Genomic DNA, 20,764 nt, shown 5'->3' with positions numbered 1-20,764 from the left:
GTATCGTGATGGTAACTACAATTATGTAAAATATCGTCATCATCATCAGATACTATGTGTCTGGGTGAGATGAGTGGAGATTGGAAAGGATTGAACTACTGATTTGTTTGAGAGCGTGAGACACGATCATTTTCTGACACATTTGTTACTTACACAATAATATAACCTTTCAGTCATGGGCATCCCATGAGACACTGCGGCTTCGAGGATGTACGTGCAATTTTAGGTGTGTCTTTCGTGGGATTTTCACATCTCCAACCACCATGATGGGTATACATTTATGCAACTATTGACTATACAGTGAGATTGACCATAGTGTCACTGAAATGCAGGTAATTGAATATAAGACCCTATGGTACCCATTCCGATGAGATGTTCAAGAAATTATACCGCATCCCTGAGTCACATGTCGGCCCCATGCTTCAGAGATGCTTCTCGTTCCTGATTGGACATCAGCGGTATCGCATCACCGCACTTTCATTATGTTCCTTTATGTAAACTTCCCCATGGTTTATAGTTCCAAGCCCTAGTTAACCGGGGTTTTTTTTCTCCAAAGAATACATCAGAAATCATACATAAATACATTCTAAATATTTATGAATTATTGAAACCATATCTTTCGATTGAATTCATTATATACTTGTAATAGCGACTTATTTCTCGCGGATGGATACGTGATGCATCGAACAAAAATAGTTCCGCTTCAGTTTAGGAGATCACCTTGAGCTTCTGGGTGTAAGAGAAATACGTCAGTCTAGCAGTTGTTCATCGACAGAAGGTGAGTATCATCACAAGAGTTGTAGCTAGCTAATGACATGATGTACGTTAGTTTTGCTGTACTGCTGTCACAAAATTACAATTTTATTCAATTGACGTTATCATATTCTGTTGCCAGCTGGTTTCTTTAGTGGCATAGTCCAGGCAAGGGATGGATCCTAAAAGATGACTGTCTAGCTACCTAGTAAGAGGTAACAGTAGTGGTCACTTTGAACCATCTTACACCGTTTAAACTAACAAACCATGTGGTGTTGTAGTCATACAAAGAATGGTGTCGTTTGTTGTAGTCATACAAAGAATGGTGTCGTTTGTCAGTGACTAACTCAGCGTGATGCAGTTTTCTCCAGTTAACCATTCATACGGGTGAACTTACTAGTTAACTACTATTTTTATGAGTGGAGTTATTTGTCATGAACKAACATGGTATCAGTCTAAAACATGTATTTTAAAGCGGGGAGAAAAGTAAAATACGAGCGCGTTTGTCTTGTCTCGCGTGGTGGGTGTGGTTGCCCGATGAACTTGAAATTCCATTGGCCAGTTTCTCTTCGCGATATCTTAAATTCGTGAAAATGTGACGCAGAATGGAGACGTGCCCTGTGGCGCATCAGTGGATGCGTTGTACTGCAAACTGATGACTGACCATTCTCATGTTACCAATTTAATGAATCGGTTGTTTTTAATAATAATGATCAGATATGTGCGGTCCTCCTGGCCCCCTGAACAAAACTGTTATTCACACTGACATTCAGTGGTCTAGGGTCCTTTTGTTGGGAATAAGTCTACAACAAGCACCTTTACTATAGTAGTGTGGCCTCACTGACCTGTCAAACTCTAGGGCCCTATAAAATCCGTGAAGCAGACAGCAAAAAACACAATTTTATATGGCCCTAACTATGTCTGAATGGACTGGCTTTGTTGACACGGGGGGAGTCGGTGCAACCTTCTAGAATCCCTCTTCTGCAGTGCCTGTTTATTGACTAGTCATACATCAATACTGTAGCTCTATCAGCTAGCCTGCATCAAACCCTGACCTCCATGGTCAGTTCTTCCATCTCCTACCTCCCAAATCAAATGGTCATGTAGGCCCTCATTTTTATTTTTATTTTTTTGATGAAGCCTGTCTAGACTAACTTGAACAATTTGAAAATTTCATATCAGAAATGTGTGTGGTTAGTCAGTCTCAGAACTAATTTAGGCTTCAAACTAAGGTTTAGTGCTCCTCCTACGTCTAGTTAGGACTATTCCTGAGATGCTCAGCCATTGTTATGTAACAGATTCTTCTGGCTCAGAGCCCTGTGTTAGTGTAGGAGGAAATACAAGCCACCCTGACCCTATACTTTACACAGCATCAGCCAGGTCACTTGAGGGAGCCGACTTCTATTTTGGGATGCTAGGGCATAGGAGCACTTCTCAGTAGGTTAGGAATCATGTCTTGTCAGTGGGGACAGGAGTGGCTATACTATGGTATGTCCCAACGTAGTGCTTCTCGTAGGGGTGTGAGGCCTAGATTATAATGTATATGTCAGTGCCCTATCTGGCAATCTGCATACCCGGAGTACTGGGCTGGGAGCACGTATGCATGCTAAATGTCTAAAATACTCCAACTTTGGTGTCACCTTTTAGTCATTTCCTGCTGTAACTTTCCAGAGTTTCAAATATCATGCAATAGCCCCTAACGGTGCACAGGGAGAATGACTAGGCACCTCTTCCTCTGAAGTTTGTTCTCAATGAGGTGAAATAAAAACTCAGAATGCCCAGGTTGAAAACCCAACCTATGAACTGTCCTTAACCTGCTGCAGTGTTGAGGGGTGTAGGCCTACACTGACTGCATTTGTTTTGCTGCAGTAGTCCTGCTGCAGCTGGTGTCACTTTCATGCAGTCTGCCATGCATCGCGGTAGCCTTGCCTCCTGCTCTTGGCTATGTCTGGTGATGTGAGACTAGCATAGTGGCTACAGGTGCTGAGTAACGCTAGGCTGCAGTGCAGCAGAACATGGATACTATCTGCTGTGTAATGCAATGCAGCACAGAATGCAAATGTGTCACCCACCCAGTGATGTATGACTACTGCCACCCAATGGCAGCATGCAATGCACTAATCCCAGGCTAGCATTTTGTCTTCTACACAGGCTTACCATGTGTTATTATTAGAATACACAGCCACCATTTTTAGAGCCCTAGGGGTAATATGACCTAGTGCTGCCAGCATAACATGGTTGCGGTAAACGGCAGGTTTGAAGGTCTCATGTATAGTCGCAGTATCAGGGCACGCAGCCTGCTCCATGGATGCAGCAGCCTGGACTGTGTGTACTGCAGCACGTTATCCTCACTGAAGAGAAGAGGATTTATTCCTGAGCCATGCGTAGGCAGGCGAGTCACTCTACCGGGAGTTCCTGCTTGTCCGGTTAGCTCTGCTGCYGTTCCTGCTGCGCTCTGTGGGGACCGGGGGTCACACAGACTGGGGATCCTCTGGAGGGCTGTAGCAGCTACGTTTTTGTACGTCCCCAGGAGGAACAGAAAGGTCTACTGGTACGTAAAGCCACATAGCTGGATGATGAGACTGAATCAATGTAGCGCAGGGGAAGAGTGCTGGGCTTCTCTGAGGTCACCAGTGTAGGATTATTGGCTACGTCGGGGTCGTCATGGCTGCGCCTAGGATGCCATGTGATGTCACTCCTGTAAGGCAAACTCTGGCTATGCTGCCAATGCGCAGTGGAGACATTGCACAGTGTGTGCATGRCATGGATGTGTGAAAGTGAGGAAAGGGGGAGGGAAGGGGGAGGGGGCAGTACGTAGGCAGAGGAAGTACATGGAGAGCGGGGAAGTATATTCTGTTCCAGTGAGAGGTGGGATTGGAAGGGATTGGGGAGGATTGATAGCAACAGGGCAGCTCTAAAGTTAGATATGCATCTGGGTCACTTAGGTTTATTACTGGTGTGTGTCACTGGCCCCAGGTCAGCCCTAACATTCTTTACATCTTTGTCACAGGCTGTATGGTTATGTATTATGTATGGTGTCTCTCAGTGAAAGGGTGGATCAGACTGGCATGGCCTTGGACTGTAGAGCATCTTTTGGTGAGCCATCAGCCTAGCTGTGTTATGTTAGTCACAGGGTAGGAAGGGTTTCCTGCGGAAGCATAGCAGGCTGGGTCATGTCAGGACTCCCCTCAGGCTGTAGGATAATTCAGAACATGTCCCTGTTCATTTGAAGGAAGGAGTAAAGCCATAGTGACCATATGAACAGAAATTGCATTATACAATTTACACTGTATTTTATGTAGCCTATGGCACTGATTTATGTGCATTGATCTTGAGACGTCAACCTCTTGAGATTGTCAGTTGTTGTTGGTTACCTTACCAGCCTTTGTGTGGACGTAAGAGCCCATCCCATGTCTCACCCCCTCAAATAAAATGACCCTGTTGGGTGTTCTGCAGTTTGCTGTATACAGTGTGTTCCAGGGATAAGAATCTAGGCCTCATTTGAGACAAGGCATTGTATGATTTTTGTTCCTCTCTCTGCAGTCTACACTGTGCTCTACTCTGTCTGGGGGCTACACCTTGCCCCTGCTGTCTCATGCTGTGTACGCAGTTGAGAGTCTGGAGAGAGCAGGATGTGACCGTGCTCACGTACAACACTGGGCTGCTGCCTTTGAGGCTCTGATGTCACTGAGCTGCTGCCTATTGGGTTTTACTGCTGCTGTTTGGCAGGGCCCTGTCCYGATTCATTTACACACTGAAAGAGATGAGCTGAGTGTAGGCCTGGTTCTAGAGGGTTGCCTGCCCTAAATAATAGTGAATGCGGGGGGACGGGGTTGATTACAGTTACATATCGGGATATTATTTTTGACAATATCACATTATTTTTGCAGACTGTACCTGCACCAAAACTCCAGTATTTTTCCTTCAGAGCTTTTATCTCCATGACTGATCACTTGTTTTCTCATGGTTTTGGCAACATTGGCTAACATTAGCCAAACAAATTTAGCCTCGGCTAATTCAAACTAGCCTGGTAATTTTGAGGGGAGTTATGTGATACGATTGTGCTGTGGGCTTTGCAGTAAGCGGGGCTACTGAGGAAGATGACATGCTCTCTCTGTCCCTATGCATTCTGCAGATTCTCATCTGTTTTAAGTAGTGTCTTAGAGTTCTGCCAGAATAGTGGAACTGTTCACCGCAACAAGGTAGACTAACAGATGTAGCCTATTAGAAAGCTTAGTATTTCCTAGAAGCTCCACCTTGAAGAAGCAATCAGTGAGTTTGTTCTCTGTTCATGTGAGTGTCACTGTATAATTTAGACTGGGTTAAATTAAACTCCACTGGTTAGTATTTATGCTAGTCCAGTTTGGTAACCCTGACTTGTCTAGGGCAGCCCTCCAGTGATCCCCCTCAGCCTACATACCACAGATGGAAGGTATGACATCTATTGCCACATTCCTTGGTTATGTAACCATGGCAACAGCCCCTGAAGCAGAGTTGACTCGGACGCCACACTCTCAAAGAGATGCTCCACCTTACACAGATCTACCACATTGACTTTTTTTCTGCCCTAAAGCCACTGAGAATTTGGCCTGACATACAGTACCTGTACAAAGAGCCTGTTGTGTAATACTGTCAAGAATGACACTAGAAAAGGGAAGAGTCTTGAGCAAGATAACTTTATGGTGCTACGAAGTAACCTATTGGGTTTGATGCAGTCCTTCTCGAAATGTCCCCTTGTTTTCAACAGCTCTGTATTGAGCCATGTTGAAAGTGATCTGTCCTGGGCTAGGAGGAAATAATGAAAGCACTGTGCCAGTCAGGGCTGCGGTTGCCATGGGGGACCTCAGACGAGGGGAGGGGGAGAACACAATGTGCAAACAGCTCAATGTGCTCCTCAATGAAAGAATATTACTGGCTAGGAATAACCTCGACATGTTTCTGTAGCCCAGGCTATGTTATAGATCAATCGTATCTAGGCCCATGTCTTTGTCTATGGTACAGCATGAGAACCAGCAGGCAAGGGCTTCAATCACACTTCCTGTTTTTTCAGATGTAGTCTTCTTTTGAATAGGTTCCTCATTCCACAAACAAACAGTTATTTGCACAGATGTCAATTGATTCAAAGCCACACACTGTGCCTCCAATAAGCTGTTGTGTGCTAATTCCTAGACTGGTGGCTCTAAAGTTGGTTTCATGAACCAGTGTGGTCATGTGTGTTTAATGTGGCAGTCCAGTCCATGACCTGATAATGCCTGAGATTGGAGACACTGAATTGAGTGAACCATTAGCACCTTACTGTCTTAGTACGCCCTTCATATCACCTCATCTCTCTCTCCTCCTCCAGGACTTCTTCAAATTTTGCCATCATGCCCGGTTCAAAGTCTCAAGACATGGGCTCTGCCTTCGTCCAGACGCAGCAGCTCGGCGCTGCCATGGCCGACACCTTCCTGGAGCACATGTGCCTGCTGGACATAGACTCTGAGCCCACCACCGCCCGCAACACTGGCATCATCTGCACTATTGGTCAGTGGCCACGCACTCCGCCCAACTAGGCTTGGGCGGTATCTAGATTGTCATACCGACCTTGTGCCATCCTGGGATATTCGGTAATACTGGCACTGAACACAAGGGCTGCTATTTTCAAACTTCACTGAGCCTCTGTAATCCGATGGTTAGCAATGCTAACAGGAACATGTAAAATCCCATAGAAAATGCTAACGAACGTATTGTCAAAATGTCTCTGACCTAAACTATTTTCAGCTTCAGCTAGATGGCTAACTAGCTACAAAATTAGTAAACCAAATGCACAACTTGAGAGCATTTAGGACATTTTTAGACAATTAACTTAATAGTTATAAGATATCTAGATGGCAAACATTTAGTTGTGAATTCCATACTGTAACTAGATCACCTGGCACGTGCTGCACAACAGTGAGTGACTCAAGGTATCTCGCCTAACACACTCACACACAATGGATGCTAGCATTCAAATGTCTGTAGGCCTATAACATTTTTACATCAGTATTTTAAAGGCCCTCTACTATAGGATGATGCTGTGAAATACCCACTGTATGCCATCACACGTGTGTGTGTGTGTGCTGATGTTTAAACCTCTGTCGTAACAGGGCCAGCCTCCCGCTCTGTGGACATGCTGAAGGAGATGATCAAGTCTGGGATGAACATCGCTCGCATGAACTTCTCCCATGGATCTCACGAGGTGGGTTCCCTAGCATGTCTAGACACCTAGACTTTTGCAGTGGAGGATGATCACACACTTCTACACAGACTGGATCCAGACCTAAACCGTATATCTGTGGGGGCGGGGTCGATAGTTACATATTAGGATATTTTCACGGTGTATCGTTTTGGCAATCTCTATTTTTGCGCTAGTTGGCTGAACCTGCACCAACACGTCTATTTTCCATTCATAGCTTTGAAATTGGGAGCAAATTTCTTTTCAGCACTTATTTCCATGACTGATCAAAACATGTTTCTCGTTGCTCCCTCTTGTCCCTCTGCAGCAGAYATATGGTGAGCAATATGTTTGAAACATTGAATTGCAATAAAATTTGCAGTATCGAATCGCGATACATATCGTATCGGCACCAAAGTATTGTGATATCGTGTCGCGATGTCCCTGGCAATTCCAAGTTCTACTGAATAGCACAAACCCACACAGGCTGTTTTGATGATCTTTAGGTCAAGGACATTTTTTTTTCAACAAACATCAATACAAAAGTACATGGGGGAACACAAGTGTGTGTGTGTCATATACACATACAAAGGACAATTGGGCTAGGGGGTACAATATCACGTTACACAAGGACCTTAAGGGACATAAACACTTATTCTAACAGCTTTTTTGTTGGTAGTGTATTTAATTGTCTTACAAAAATAAATGTAACTATATTTTAAGAAAATGTGTTTGTAAATTTACATTTTGAATATGAAATTTGGCCCCAAAATTTGTGAAATTAATTACTTAATTGTTTCAACTTATTTCTATCGTAGTTAAAGAATCCAAGCCGTACATCTCTCCATAATAGTGTAAAATCCTCATAAATRGGTTCAATTATAAATCTACTGATTCCATCAATACAATGCCAAAAAAATGCAACACCGTTTCTGGGTGGTCATTACAAAAGGTACAATGGTGAATTTGTGTTTTTCTTAAACTTCTTTGTATGGTGGTTGGCAGGATAATAATTATGAAGAATTCAGAAAGGAACTTCCTTAATTTAGTTAATAAGTAGGTATGTGTGTGGCAACATCCAAGACCATTATCAATAAAACCATTTCCAATAAGGCATGACATAAGGTATAGATACAACATCCTGCTGAAACGAGGCTCATATAGCTCTGTTGTTGAAGGGACCAAAAGAGAAGAAAAATCTTTGCTACTGATGAGTCAACAGGGTTAATAGTAAGTATGTTCTGAGGGTCAGGTCTTGACACGTTCCTGAATAATAAAGCAACACCTGAGGGAATGGCATCTAAAAGAATTGCAAAATCATGAGGTGTTACAGGGATCTTGTAAAGTGATAAGAATTACCCTTTGCATTTACAAGTTGGCTCACCAATAGGATATTATTTCAGAAACCAATATTCTAAAAACAGTATAAGTAATTTTATACTATGTCCTAATTTATTCCATATATAATGTGTGGAGAAATTGACGAGAACCTGCCGATGAAAAGCAGAGTTTCACTGGAACTTTTTCAATATTATAATTACAAACCAACATGAAGTGAAGGCCACCAAAAGTAGAGAAGAYATGATGAGGAATGAAGTTCTTCTTAGGAATTGATTTATCCAATTGATCTTAAGTATTATTTAAATTAGTAAAGTCCAGTAAAWTCAGCCCACCATACTCGTAAGTGTTCATTATATTTTCCTAATGTAATGGGTACGGGTTCTCCACAGAAATGAGAAAAGCATCTGGTGTCTGCTTATTTTACTGTAAAGGTATCTCTAGACTAACATATGCCGCTCTAAGAGTGAGCAAAGCTGTCATCAAGGCAAAGAGTGGCTACTTTGAAGAATCTCAAATATAAAATATATATTTTGATTTGTTCAACGCTTTTCTTTTGGTTACTACATGATTACTTGTGTGTTATTTCATAGTTTTGATGTCCTCACTATTATTCTATAATGTAGAAAATTAGTACAAATAAAGAACCCTTGAATGAGGTGTCAAATTTTGACTGGTAGTGTGTGTACATTCTTAAGACCATTCTCACTTAGAAATAAGTATTAATAACTACATAGAACAATAACAGTAATGTAAGTCATAACAGATCTGTATGCCTCAGTTACTGTATGCAGGTTTCTTATTTTTATACAACTTTCAGTCTTCGTGAGTTTGTAAACAAAATAGGCCGCCATCTGGTCATACAAGGGAAAAAAACGAATAAATGATTGAGGTACCTGAGTCGTGCTGAGAAATTGTCACCCGAGGCTTGTTAGGTATTCGGTGCAACGACAATGAGAATACCATGGGTGACACCATCAATTTGTTCCTGCTGGTGAGGTTCTAGGGAGGAATATGGATTTCCAAACTGTTGATGAAGCCTCGTCCTCYGTAGTAGGCAGCATTTCATGCATTCTTGATCGTTGGCCACAACTTGTTCCTATGTCCTCCGGGTTGAGATGCTTGTCAACACGCAGACCGTGGCTCTGAAGGAACACGTTCTTTCTAACCACTTTCCAGACCGCATCACTGTAGAATCTGGCAGTGAAGAGAATTGATACCCCTTAGTCTTGAATCGTTTTGCTTTTTCTTCTTGGTGACGCACAACATCGGCGGTATCACAGATTTTTTTTGTTCTTTTTTTTTTGTTCTTTACAGGCGTAACTTCTTGGCAGATGTGCGTCGCACATCCTCATTCTCCACCTCGGGCATGCCGTAGAGTCTCAGGATCCATCTTGTGTATTGCTCCAGATTAGTGAGATGTCTATGGTAGATTGTTATTCTGTTCCACCTTTTTCCACACGCTTTTCAACTTTAGCGACTCATTTTCACATCCTTGATTTCACCACATGCAAACTCTTTTTCCAGCCTTTGATTACCGTGGTGTTTGCCCCTACCATTTTCTMAATGGCATCAGACCTGGAGTTGATGAGTAAGGAGACAGAAGCCAAGATGTCAGTCCCTTGTTATTTAAAAAAAACAACTAATTATTAGGAGGGTGGAGGTTTGCATGGCGTAACCGGTAAAGAGGGGAACTCGTCATCTTCAACAGACTTCGAATGCGTGAGATCATCCATAGGGCAAGTGCAGTTGTCTATAAGAAAGTTCCTCTCGTTGTTTAGCAATAGAACGGCTAGCTTCTTCCTTCCTTCTTTTTGTCACGGCTTCGCATGGACATGCCATAATAAATGATCCACTTATCATTCCAGTCACTGGAAAGCTCTTATATCTTGAGCAAATAAAAACAATAATAGGAATGTCTGGAAACGTTTTATTTTTTCTCCACAATCTTTCTGAAGTTTGGTGCGCAACTCGCTAAAGCGTCTGTTCAAGCCGCCATTTTGACCGCCTCCCTGCTCCAATGTCGCCATAGTGCCACTCGTCATTGTCTGTCAGGCATGCTTCTTTGCAAAGCATCAGCTACCTTCAGAAGATGTCATTTGAATATGAGATGTACTCTGTGCCAACCAGGGTGTGCAGTTCAAGGGTAGCGTCAGTGTGGAGTTGTCTGCTCAGGATCAAAGGTAGGCCCTAAACTGTGAAATGGAGCAGGCAGACAGCAGTGGAAACCTTACCTGAGGTTGCTTGTGCCACTAAAAATATTTAATCTGTGCCTTCATCTTGTAGTTTTATCACCCCGCCCAGGGTGCAGGCCTGGAGCAACAGGTTGAGTCCCTCCCACTCCGTCACAGTCAACTGCTTCAATTCCCTGTTCAGTAGAGGTCACTCAGCAGGCAAAAGATGCTTCCTCTTCCTCTGTCTTAACCTGCTACTCTCAGGCAGGGGGCCTGAGCCACTCACCTTGTCATCCTGTCTGTCTCCTGGCCCTCTACTGTATCATGGCTTATCAAAGGCTTATCAAAATGTTAGGAAGTGCACTTCCACATCTTCATGAAATGACATATCCACTCGCTGAAACTATACCCAGTTCTCAGATGACCTTGCTTTGTCTGACTAGCTGCTCTAAGGCATATGCTGAGAATGTAGTTATCTTGGCTGTTTGTGGTGATGCAGAATAACTGGGAAGGAGGGAATGAAAATTAAGCCCTATGTGATTACCTGCCAATTAAGTGCTTAGCTAAAGCTCAGGTTACTTTTTACCCAGATGGGGAGAAGCAGCATGAGCCATCTGGGGCAGCTGTCTCCAAGGGCAACGCTAGCACTGCCACTCAAGACCATTAGTATAGTTGTAATGTACATGTGGACAGGCAGGTTGTAGTAGTGTATTTAGCTATTTGTAAACATCCAGGTCATGCTGTCTGAATAAAGTAAGTTTTGTGTTAACCACAAGTTTACAACTGATAAAGGGTATTGCACTGAGTGTGTAGTCTAATCTGAAATGGGGACTAGCCATAAATCAGGGGTTGACATTAAGCTTTCATGGCCACTTGTTCATCTGGCAAATTCATGAAGCTGTAATCCCACTTCCTAGCTAGCGCACTGGGCAGCTAAATCAAATGAATATTCTGTCTAAACTGAAACATTTTCCTTGGTGATTTYCTAAATGAAGGACTGCAAGTGCCACTTGATCTGCGACTCACGCTACTGAAATAGGTGCATCTCTCACTGTTTACTCTAGTTTAACAGGGTGTTTTTCCCTTAGTATTGGGAGTTGAGACATGCAGTTAACAGCATTATAAAGAGCTTAAATTCATCAGATTTGGTGGTAATTGGTTTTCCTTGTTTGATTTGAGCTTAAACTTGGTGGGCAGGCTTTTATATAACAAAATAGACTAATGATTCTCAAAACAATACACTCTGACCAATTCCTTTCATATTTCAGTCTGAAACCTGCCTAGGTTTAGGGGGGTTGTAACCAATTGCTTAATGGCACACTAGCAGTTTGCAAAATAGCACCGGAAAATAGACACACCAGTTATTTTATTTTTTTAAATGCAGCTCGTGGTTGGGACACTGGCCTACTTCAATCCACCAGACCATTTATTTGTGATAAAGCGTTCATGATTTAGCAAGGAATGTAGTTTGTGTATCCCATCATATGTTTTAWATGCAGTATTTCTGCAGGCATAATGGGAGCTTGTATATGTGTGTGATCTAGAGGGAGCGGTCAGAGTTGGGTGAGACATGCAGAGGAAAGGAATGTAGCTTGTCTACAGTTTTGTGTATCCCATCAGTTATGTTTTATAGGCAGTATTTCTGCAGGCCTAATGGGAGCGCGTGTCTAGAGCTAGCGGTCGGCATTGTAGGGGAAATAACTAATGCCCTGGCCTTSGTTTAATTTTTTGTTGCGAGTCGCTAAGGCACATTAACAAATGGAACAGTAGAATAAATTTTACCTGTCCAATCGGGTAGCCACAGATTTTCCCCCTGCTCTACTGTTCAGTTTACCTGCCCAGGGCAATCGGTTAACAGTTAAAGTCAACCTCTGCCAAATGCATTTGGCTTCTTGACTCGCACTGTTTACATAAAATAATTACTCTGTACTGTATGTTGTAGCCTAAAATATGACCAGTTTTAAGTGACCTCTTCCTAGAAATCCGGGGAGAATGTTTTCTATTGCGCTTCAGAACAKCTTAGCCTTCTTTGAAAACCATTTGAACTTTTTCAGTGGTACCTATACAGATGGGATGTTTGCGCTACTGGTAACAGTTGTCAAGACTCTAGACCACATCCTGGATTGCGTCATGTTTATGACCCTGTTTGTAGTAGTTATAAGCAGTGGTGGGGGAAAAAGTACTAAATTGTCATACTTGAGTAAAAGTAAAGATAACTTGATTAAAAAATGACTCAAGTCACCCAGTAAAATACTACTTGAGTAAAAGGATTTGGTTTTAAAAATAAGTATCAAAAGTAAATGGAATTGCTGAAATGTAATTATCTATTTCTAATTCCTTATATTAAGCAAACCAGGCAGCACTTATTATTTTTGACGGATAGCCAGGGGCGCACTCCAACACTCAGAAATAATTTACAAATGAAGCATTTGTTTAGCGAGTCTGCCAGATCAGATCTGGGAGGAATGACCAGGGATGTTCTCTTGATAAGTGTGTGTGTGAATAGGACAATTTTACTGTCAAACTGTAACGTTCTTTTGGGTGTCAGGGAAAATGTATGGAGTAAAAAGTACATTTTTGGAATGTAGTAAAGTAAAAGTTGCCAAATTACTTAAGTAGTATTTTTACTTACTTTTACACCACTGGTTATAATGCATAATCTTATCTTCTTATTGCCCTGCCCTGATATGTTGTCAGCTGATTGTGTTCAGTTGCGTGACTCATTACACCTACACTAGGTTTCTACCCTCCGACATGAGTTTTCCCATGCCTGGGCCATCTCTCACATTGTCACTGAAATAAAATGTCAATATCTGGCTGACGTGTTGTTGCTTTAGTGTTAAATGTGCAGGCCTGTTCAAAAATGATTTCCTTCTTATAGAATGTTTATCTTTGTTCTTATTATTCTCTGTTCCACAGTACCACTGTGAGACTATTAAGAATGTGCGTGAGGCCTGTGAGAGCTTTGAGCCTGGCAGCATCCACTACCGCCCCGTGGCCATTGCTCTGGACACCAAGGGACCTGAGATCAGGACTGGACTTATCAAGGGAGTGAGTAGAACCAACCAACAACACTTAACTACCATGTTCCCATCACACCAACTGATTGGAGGCCCTATCAAATGTTTACTACTCATTTTGTTGTACTAAATATTGAGTACAGATGTGGGATCTTAATTTGAGCCAGTTTGCTACAGCAGGAAAATAATCCTGCAGCAACGGGAAATGTGGATTATAGTTAATCCTTTTTTCTTAAGGCAAAATCAAGCCTGAAATTTTAAAGTGGAATTACAAATTTCATACACCTTTTAAACCTCAATTATACAACAAGTTTTACATTTCCTGCATTGCAGGAAAGTTCTCCTGCAACTGGGTGATCAAATTAAGAACCTACATCTGTATGAAATATTGAACGGCTTGTGGTAAAGATATATTGGACTACTACAAGCTTGAGAGATTTCAAACTCTTCAATGAGCCACTTACTTCATTGAGTGGTTGAACCCCCCCATAGTCATGGTGACCAATTGAGACTCATCCATGGTCCTTTGTGTGTGTCAGAGTGGTACATCTGAGGTGGAGCTGAAGAAGGGCAACATGATCAAGTTGACCCTGGATGATGCCTACCAGGAGAACTGTGATGAGGACAATCTGTGGCTGGACTACAAGAACATCACCAGGGTGGTGGAGCTGGGCAGCAAGATCTACATCGACGATGGACTCGTGTCCCTCCAGGTCAAGGAAATCGGTGAGTCCATGTCTGGCTCCCACTTAAGAGCTGAATAGACTAGAGAATATTCCTTTGAGGATCTATGAGCCCTAGAATCTCCTCACTTACTGAACCTTTGGGTGGTTAGAGGATGGACAGAAAGTCCTTTACTATTCTTTATTGCCTGGAGATAACGGTTAAGTGTCTCCTCTCCAATGTGTGTCCCCAGGTGGTGACTACCTGATGTGTGAGATTGAGAATGGAGGGACCCTGGGCAGTAAGAAGGGTGTGAACCTGCCTGGTGCTGCTGTGGACCTGCCTGCTGTCTCTGAGAAGGACATCTCTGACCTGACCTTCGGCGTGGAGCAAGGAGTGGACATGGTGTTTGCCTCTTTCATCCGTAAAGCAGCCGACGTGCACGCTGTCAGGAAGGTGCTGGGAGAGAAGGGCAAGAATATCAAGATCATCAGCAAGCTGGAGAACCACGAGGGAGTGCGCAGGTCTGTGTGATRGCATTAAATGCAAGCTGATTTTGGACCCTTGGCTAGTAGAAATTGTGCTCGACTGGCCAGTGCCCAAAATCTTTACGTTCCAGCACTAAATTCACATTCACAAACGTTCCCGTCCCCTGTGCAGGTTTGATGAAATCATGGAAGCCAGTGATGGCATCATGGTTGCCCGTGGAGACCTGGGAATTGAGATCCCCACAGAGAAGGTGTTCCTGGCCCAGAAGATGATGATTGGCCGCTGCAACAGAGCCGGCAAGCCAATCACCTGCGCCACACAGGTCAGTTTACTTGTGACGACAGCTTTTTTTAAATATAAATGAACGAGAGACATTTCTATTTCCACAGGGATGCTACAGTTTGTTGTGATGTGAAAGGTTGTGTGTTATTACRCTGTTGGTAGCCTGACATTGTGAACCCCTGTCCTTCCCACAGATGTTAGAGAGCATGATCAAGAAGCCCAGGCCCACCCGTGCCGAGGGCAGTGACGTGGCCAACGCCGTGCTGGATGGAGCTGACTGCATCATGCTGAGTGGAGAGACCGCCAAGGGAGACTACCCCCTGGAGGCTGTCCGCACACAGCACATGGTGAGACAGTGGCCCCTACAGTTAGCCTCCAGTACTGTCCTTAAGTCTGGCTCATCATTCCTCGACTTGCACTAGTCCTGACCTACACTGTGTAGACCTATCAACAGCAGGGTCAGAGCTACTGGAAGTCATGTTGCTGATGGAAGTCAAAACACTCATTTCCACTTTTTTATTTGTTCATGTTTTATGTCATGTGATGTTTGTCAGGGTCAGCAAAAGCATTCTGGATTCAGCTGGTATTATATTGCCTCATAATGATCCATAGAATGGTTGCTCACTAGGTTTTAATAGTGCAGAGTGTAGGACATGGGTGGAGAATGTGACTGACGCTGCCCTCATTTTCTTCTACTCAGGCCTTTAACAGCTGACTCTAGTTCCGCTGCTGCACTCCTCTCTGGATGCAGGCAGGAGTGACTCAGCAGTCCTTGAGCAGCTGCCTATGAGTTCACTGCAGCACCAAGTCCTTCACGCTTTAACATGTTTTCACCTTTTAAGAATGCATTGTGAGTTAACTGAAGGCACTGTCCTACACAAGGGCTGATGTTACGCTCAGACTAACTCTGCCTCTTAACAGCTTCTATTTTATGGTCTTTGAATGTTTTCCCTCTGTTTAGTTTTTTTTATTGGACTTCTTATTCCTCTCATTTCCTGTTTGACTATCTCTTCATGTGTGACTGTGCAAGGCGTGCATGTTATAACACCAGTTGGCTATAGTCACCTGCCCATCTCATAAAACCTCTTCACAGCTAACTAGTTTGAATGAGCAAAGTCAGTTTGGGTGGTATGTAGAATTATTTTCCGATACTAACTATAGAATTACCATAGGATCATAAAAGTAGTTTAGTGTTTTTATAATGCTGTGATGTGTTAGACGCCATAGCTAAATGGACTGGCTGCGGTGGCCCATTGGATGTGTTTTAACATGAATGTTTTGTTCTTGTCTCACTAAACTGCACTCTGACTAAACCTACATTTCTGCCCTTTCCCTCTGCATACCTCCATCTCCTCATCCTATTCCTTTCACCTTAACTTCCTACCCTCCCTCTATCTCGTCTCCTCCTATCACTCTTTCCTTATCTGTCTGGTGTTCTTCCTGTGTCTGCTACATCTTGCCCTCGCCTGTGTCAGATCGCTCGCGAGGCAGAGGCAGCCATGTTTCATCGGCAGGTGTTCGAGGACCTGCGGCGTGCCGCACCACACTCCACCGACCCGGCCGAGGCTATCGCCATCGGCGCCGTGGAGGCGTCCTTTAAGATCTTGTCCTCTGCGTTCATTGTGCTCACTAACTCTGGAAGGTAGGCAGGTGGCTGTAGCACGGCTGTTTTGGGGGGCGACTCAGGAGGTTTGTGAGAAGCCAGAGTAGGGAGAGACAGGTACTGAATGAAAGGGCATGGCAAACGTTTACAGGTCTTTACGGTCACAACAAACTGGAGACCACTAAAAGTTGAATCTATTATAAGAATAGGCTATATATCTGGTAGTGCCTCTGATTGACAGCCGTTACATCCACCTAACTCCGTAAATGAACTGGACCAGGACTGGATAAGCGTTTGCCATGCCTCTCAGGTGCGAGGCATGCCTCGTGGTGGTGTGACTGAGTGTAACCCCCATGCCTCGGGCACACCCTCACACTCAGATTGCTCGGGAAGCTGAGGCAGCCACCTTTCACAGACAGCTGTTTGAGGAGCTGCGACGCACCACCCACCTGACCCGGGACCCCTCTGAGGCCGTGGCCTGTGGCGCAGTGGAGTCCTCATTCAAGTGCTGTGCTAGCGCTCTCGTCGTACTCACAAAGACCGGCAGGTAAGAGGGAGGAGAGGGACAGGCAGCGGCAGGTAAGAGGAAGGCAGGGAGGAGAGGGACAGGCAGCAGCAGGTAAGAGGAAGGCAGGGAGGAGAGGGACAGGCAGCAGCAGGTAAGAGGAAGGCAGGGAGGAGAGGGACTCACAGAACATGCAACTCTGACCCTTAACATCCTATTCCCMTACTTTTGATTGGTGGGGAACGGTTGCATGGTCCCAGATGTCACCCCTCTGTGTGGGTGGAGACAGTAATGTGAGCTGTAGAAGGGTGGTTGGGGAGTATTATGGGTTGCACAGACAGAGGCCACTCTGTAGAGACAGATCTGTAGATAATAAATACAATAAGAAAATTTGTATTTGTTTTAAGAGTCCTCAACATTATTGGGAACACCTACATTGGTAGAGCCATACAGTTTCAGGGTATAGATTTCTGCGGCTGGATTGACAACACTGCAGGAGTCATTCAATTGTGTTCACCCTCACATCAACCGACCCTTGACTGCTCAACCTCGACATTTTCCTAATATTTTTAACTCTCATTGTGCTGACTTTGACCAATCTAGAGTGACTGTCTTTGTAACCCCAACAGAACCAACAGGATGAAATGTTGACTGGCTTGTTTAATGTTCACAATGAGACACATCCTTAGACTTGGCATGTCAATGGGAGCTCATTTGAATTACATCAATGCACACTATAGGTTTACGCTAACATTTATTTTACTATAGTAGGTCCTCTACTAATCAAATCATTAGTTTCCTAATATTTCAGAAATACATTTTAATTAGAAGTTTCAGAAATCTACCCCCTTTTTATAGATTTGTGTAGGCTTTGTTCAAGCCATATTGCCAGTATCTGAAATGGGAATGGCAGCAGGCCTTGGCTGACAGAATCTGAGCTGTGTTGTCTGTGTGCAGGTCAGCCCACCTGATCTCCAGGTACAGGCCCCGCGCCCCCATCATTGCTGTGACCCGTAACGGCCAGACCGCCCGCCAGGCCCACCTGTATCGCGGGATCTTCCCCGTCCTCTACAACAAGCCTGCCCACGACGTCTGGGCCGAGGACGTCGACCTCAGGGTCAACTTCGCCATGGAAATGGGTGAGAGTCCACAGCCATTACAAAGATCTTTTCATGACCTGTAAGATGATCTCCTGGATATTTATGGTATTTTAGTGTTCACCAGAATAAAAGCTCACTCCAAATGGTCTAAACCAGGGGTCTACAACCTCTTTGTATCATGAGCTACTTAAAAAAACAATAAAAAAATCCTAGGTTTCAAATAGGCACACTTCTTCTCTCCCCTGTAACTCTTCCATGTCATTAGTGTACAAGAGAAAATATTACACTGTTCTGTCAATATACCTGGTAAAATAGTTAAGCAATAAGGCCCGAGGAGATGAGGTAATGGCCAATATACCACAGGGCTGTTCTTACGCACGACGCAGCGCGGAGTGGACACAGCCCTTAGCTGTGGTATATTGACCATTTATCACAAACCCCTGAGGTGCCTTATTGCTATTATAAACTGGTTTCCAATATAATTAGAGCACCCTTTGTTCGGTCATACATGTGGTTATACGGCTGTCAGCCAATCAGCATTCAGGGCTCGAACCACCTAGTTTATAATGGTTAATAAACCGCTCAAAGGGAGGGGGGGGCCCTATAAAACTTCTCCCAAATTCAGTTTTTTGTTTAATTTCTTGGTTTCAGATTTTGTTTTTCACTGCATGCATTTGAGTCAACTCTGACAGGTTCAGCTCATGAGCTCCATTAGCAGCAGATTTTAATTTAGAATGGAAAATGAATGTGTTTACGCAACAAATGCTAGTGTCGTATCACACCGCATCGATTCGTTCCTCGAATCAAACCGAATCGCACAGAATAGTTTCAAACTACAATGTATCGGAGCMTATGTATCGAATTTTTTTATTTCACCTTTGTTTAACCAGGTAGGCTAGTTGAGAACTTGTTCTCATTTGCAACTGCGACCTGGCCAAGATAAAGCATAGCAGTGTGAACAGACAACAACACAGAGTTACACATGGAGTAAACAATAAACAAGTCAATAACATGGTAGAAAAAAGAGAATCTATATACAATGTGTGCAAAAGGCATGAGGTAGGCAATAAATCAAATAATTACAATTTAGCAGATTAACACTGGAGTGATAAATCATCAGATGATCATGTGCAAGTAGAGATACTGGTGTGCAGAAAAGTAAAWAAATAAAAGCAGTATGGGGGGTGAGGTAGGTAAATTGGGTGGGCTATATACCGATGGACTATGTACAGCTGCAGCGATCGGTTAGCTGCTCGGATAGCAGATGTTTAAAGTTGTCTTGAAAGGGAATGCACTCCGATACTAACTTTCCATGCTAGTTTACAGCTTAAGTTAAAATCAATTCACTACCCTAGAACTTTTGTTTGTGATCATATGCATTTAAAAAAAATCTCATCTGATTGTCACCAAAAACATTCACTGGGTTAATCGTCTCTCCCTCGCCGAACTGACTGCAGGTGCCTTATGAATGACTGTCTTAGAAACAGCTTGCACCTTTTTAAAAGATTACTACTTCTATGCAAATGTTGTTCAGTAAAATAAGTCCCACAGGGAAGCGGATTGTAGCCCCAGGTGACAAACTGAAATCGGCCAGAAGCTCAACTCAAAGCATCCAGTGAGCAGGCCGAGTTGTTTTAAGTAGTTGGATAGTTTTCACCAAAGTCAAATTGATTGTATAATTGATTCATACATGACTGTCAAATAAATTGACATAAATGTTTAAACATTCCAAATGTAATCTTGAACTCGAGATGCCCAGAGATTTGCCAGATCAGTGTAGACTAGTTTCTGTCTGGATCAAGTGCTGTTCTTTGACTTTGGATCAACTTTATAGATTTCTTCTTCTTTTTTGCCATTGTATCGCAATACTAAACCTGGTATCGAAGTCAAAATCCTGTTATGGTGACAACACTAGTAGGAGTATGCTGTTGACAACTGTGCTCTTTGTTTTCCAGGCAAGGAGCGAGGGTTCTTCAAGGAGGGAGATGTGGTGATCGTCCTGACCGGTTGGCGCCCAGGCTCTGGCTACACCAACACCATGCGTGTGGTCGTGGTTCCTTGAATTATGACTACCCTCCTTTCCCCTTCTCAACCCTCCGCTGTCTTGCCCTCCTTGTCCCTCTGCTCACCGCTCCCTGTCCCAACACCAGGGCTCAGACAGACTTATACAGCCCACAACAAACACCTGGCCTTTTCTTCCTCTCCAAGAACAGGCCAGTGGTGGTGACTCGACCAATAGGAAATCTCCCCACTACAATCCACTCCAGGGTTCCCYCCACGTAGGTGTGCTCTGTTCGTCTCCAGGGTATCTGTACGCGCACACCAGAAACAGCTGTATTTATTCACACAAACAAAACCATGTATGACTCTTACATTCAAACCAGACTGAAAGAGCTACAACCTGTCGGTCTGTGTGTCCCGGGCACCTCTGTTTTGAGAGGCAGGTTGGGCACACGTTAAGAGATGCCTGCTATACTGTAACTCGTAACAAAAAACACACACTCCAATTCCTATAACGTGAACAAAATGGTGGCAACCCGACGTGAACAACTCTAAGGCCCTGTCACAGTTAAACTCTTCCCCCAAACATAGCCCCTTGTTGTGCTGTMTTTACATTGTGTTCTGTATACTTTCTCTGCACTCC

At 43.7% G+C, this 20,764-nt stretch overlaps 1 protein-coding gene across 3 annotated transcripts; it reads left to right on the top strand.

The window, feature by feature from the left end:
* Window positions 1-688: 688 nt before the first annotated feature.
* On the top strand, window positions 689-20,702 carry LOC111974719 (pyruvate kinase PKM). 3 transcript variants are annotated; one of them, XM_024002680.2, is made up of 11 exons: window positions 689-778; window positions 6,098-6,276; window positions 6,879-6,970; window positions 13,378-13,509; window positions 14,018-14,204; window positions 14,395-14,665; window positions 14,802-14,952; window positions 15,107-15,259; window positions 16,388-16,554; window positions 17,978-18,159; window positions 20,076-20,702. In XM_024002680.2, the coding sequence occupies exons 2-11, from the start codon at window positions 6,120-6,122 to the stop codon at window positions 20,180-20,182; spliced, it is 1,599 nt and encodes a 532-aa protein (XP_023858448.1). In that variant the 5' UTR covers window positions 689-778; window positions 6,098-6,119; the 3' UTR covers window positions 20,183-20,702. The 3 variants fall into 3 exon arrangements, with proteins under 3 accessions (XP_023858448.1, XP_023858447.1, XP_023858446.1); XM_024002679.2 differs by lacking the exons at window positions 689-778; window positions 16,388-16,554 and adding exons at window positions 2,967-3,304; window positions 16,896-17,062; XM_024002678.2 differs by lacking the exon at window positions 689-778 and adding an exon at window positions 2,967-3,304.
* Window positions 20,703-20,764: the final 62 nt, after the last annotated feature.

The sequence above is a fragment of the Salvelinus sp. IW2-2015 genome, linkage group LG15 (assembly GCF_002910315.2).
Source record: "Salvelinus sp. IW2-2015 linkage group LG15, ASM291031v2, whole genome shotgun sequence".
Lineage (NCBI taxonomy): Eukaryota > Metazoa > Chordata > Actinopteri > Salmoniformes > Salmonidae > Salvelinus > Salvelinus sp. IW2-2015.
The sequence above is the reverse complement of the archived record's forward strand: the minus strand, read 5'-3'. Positions and strand labels throughout refer to the sequence as shown.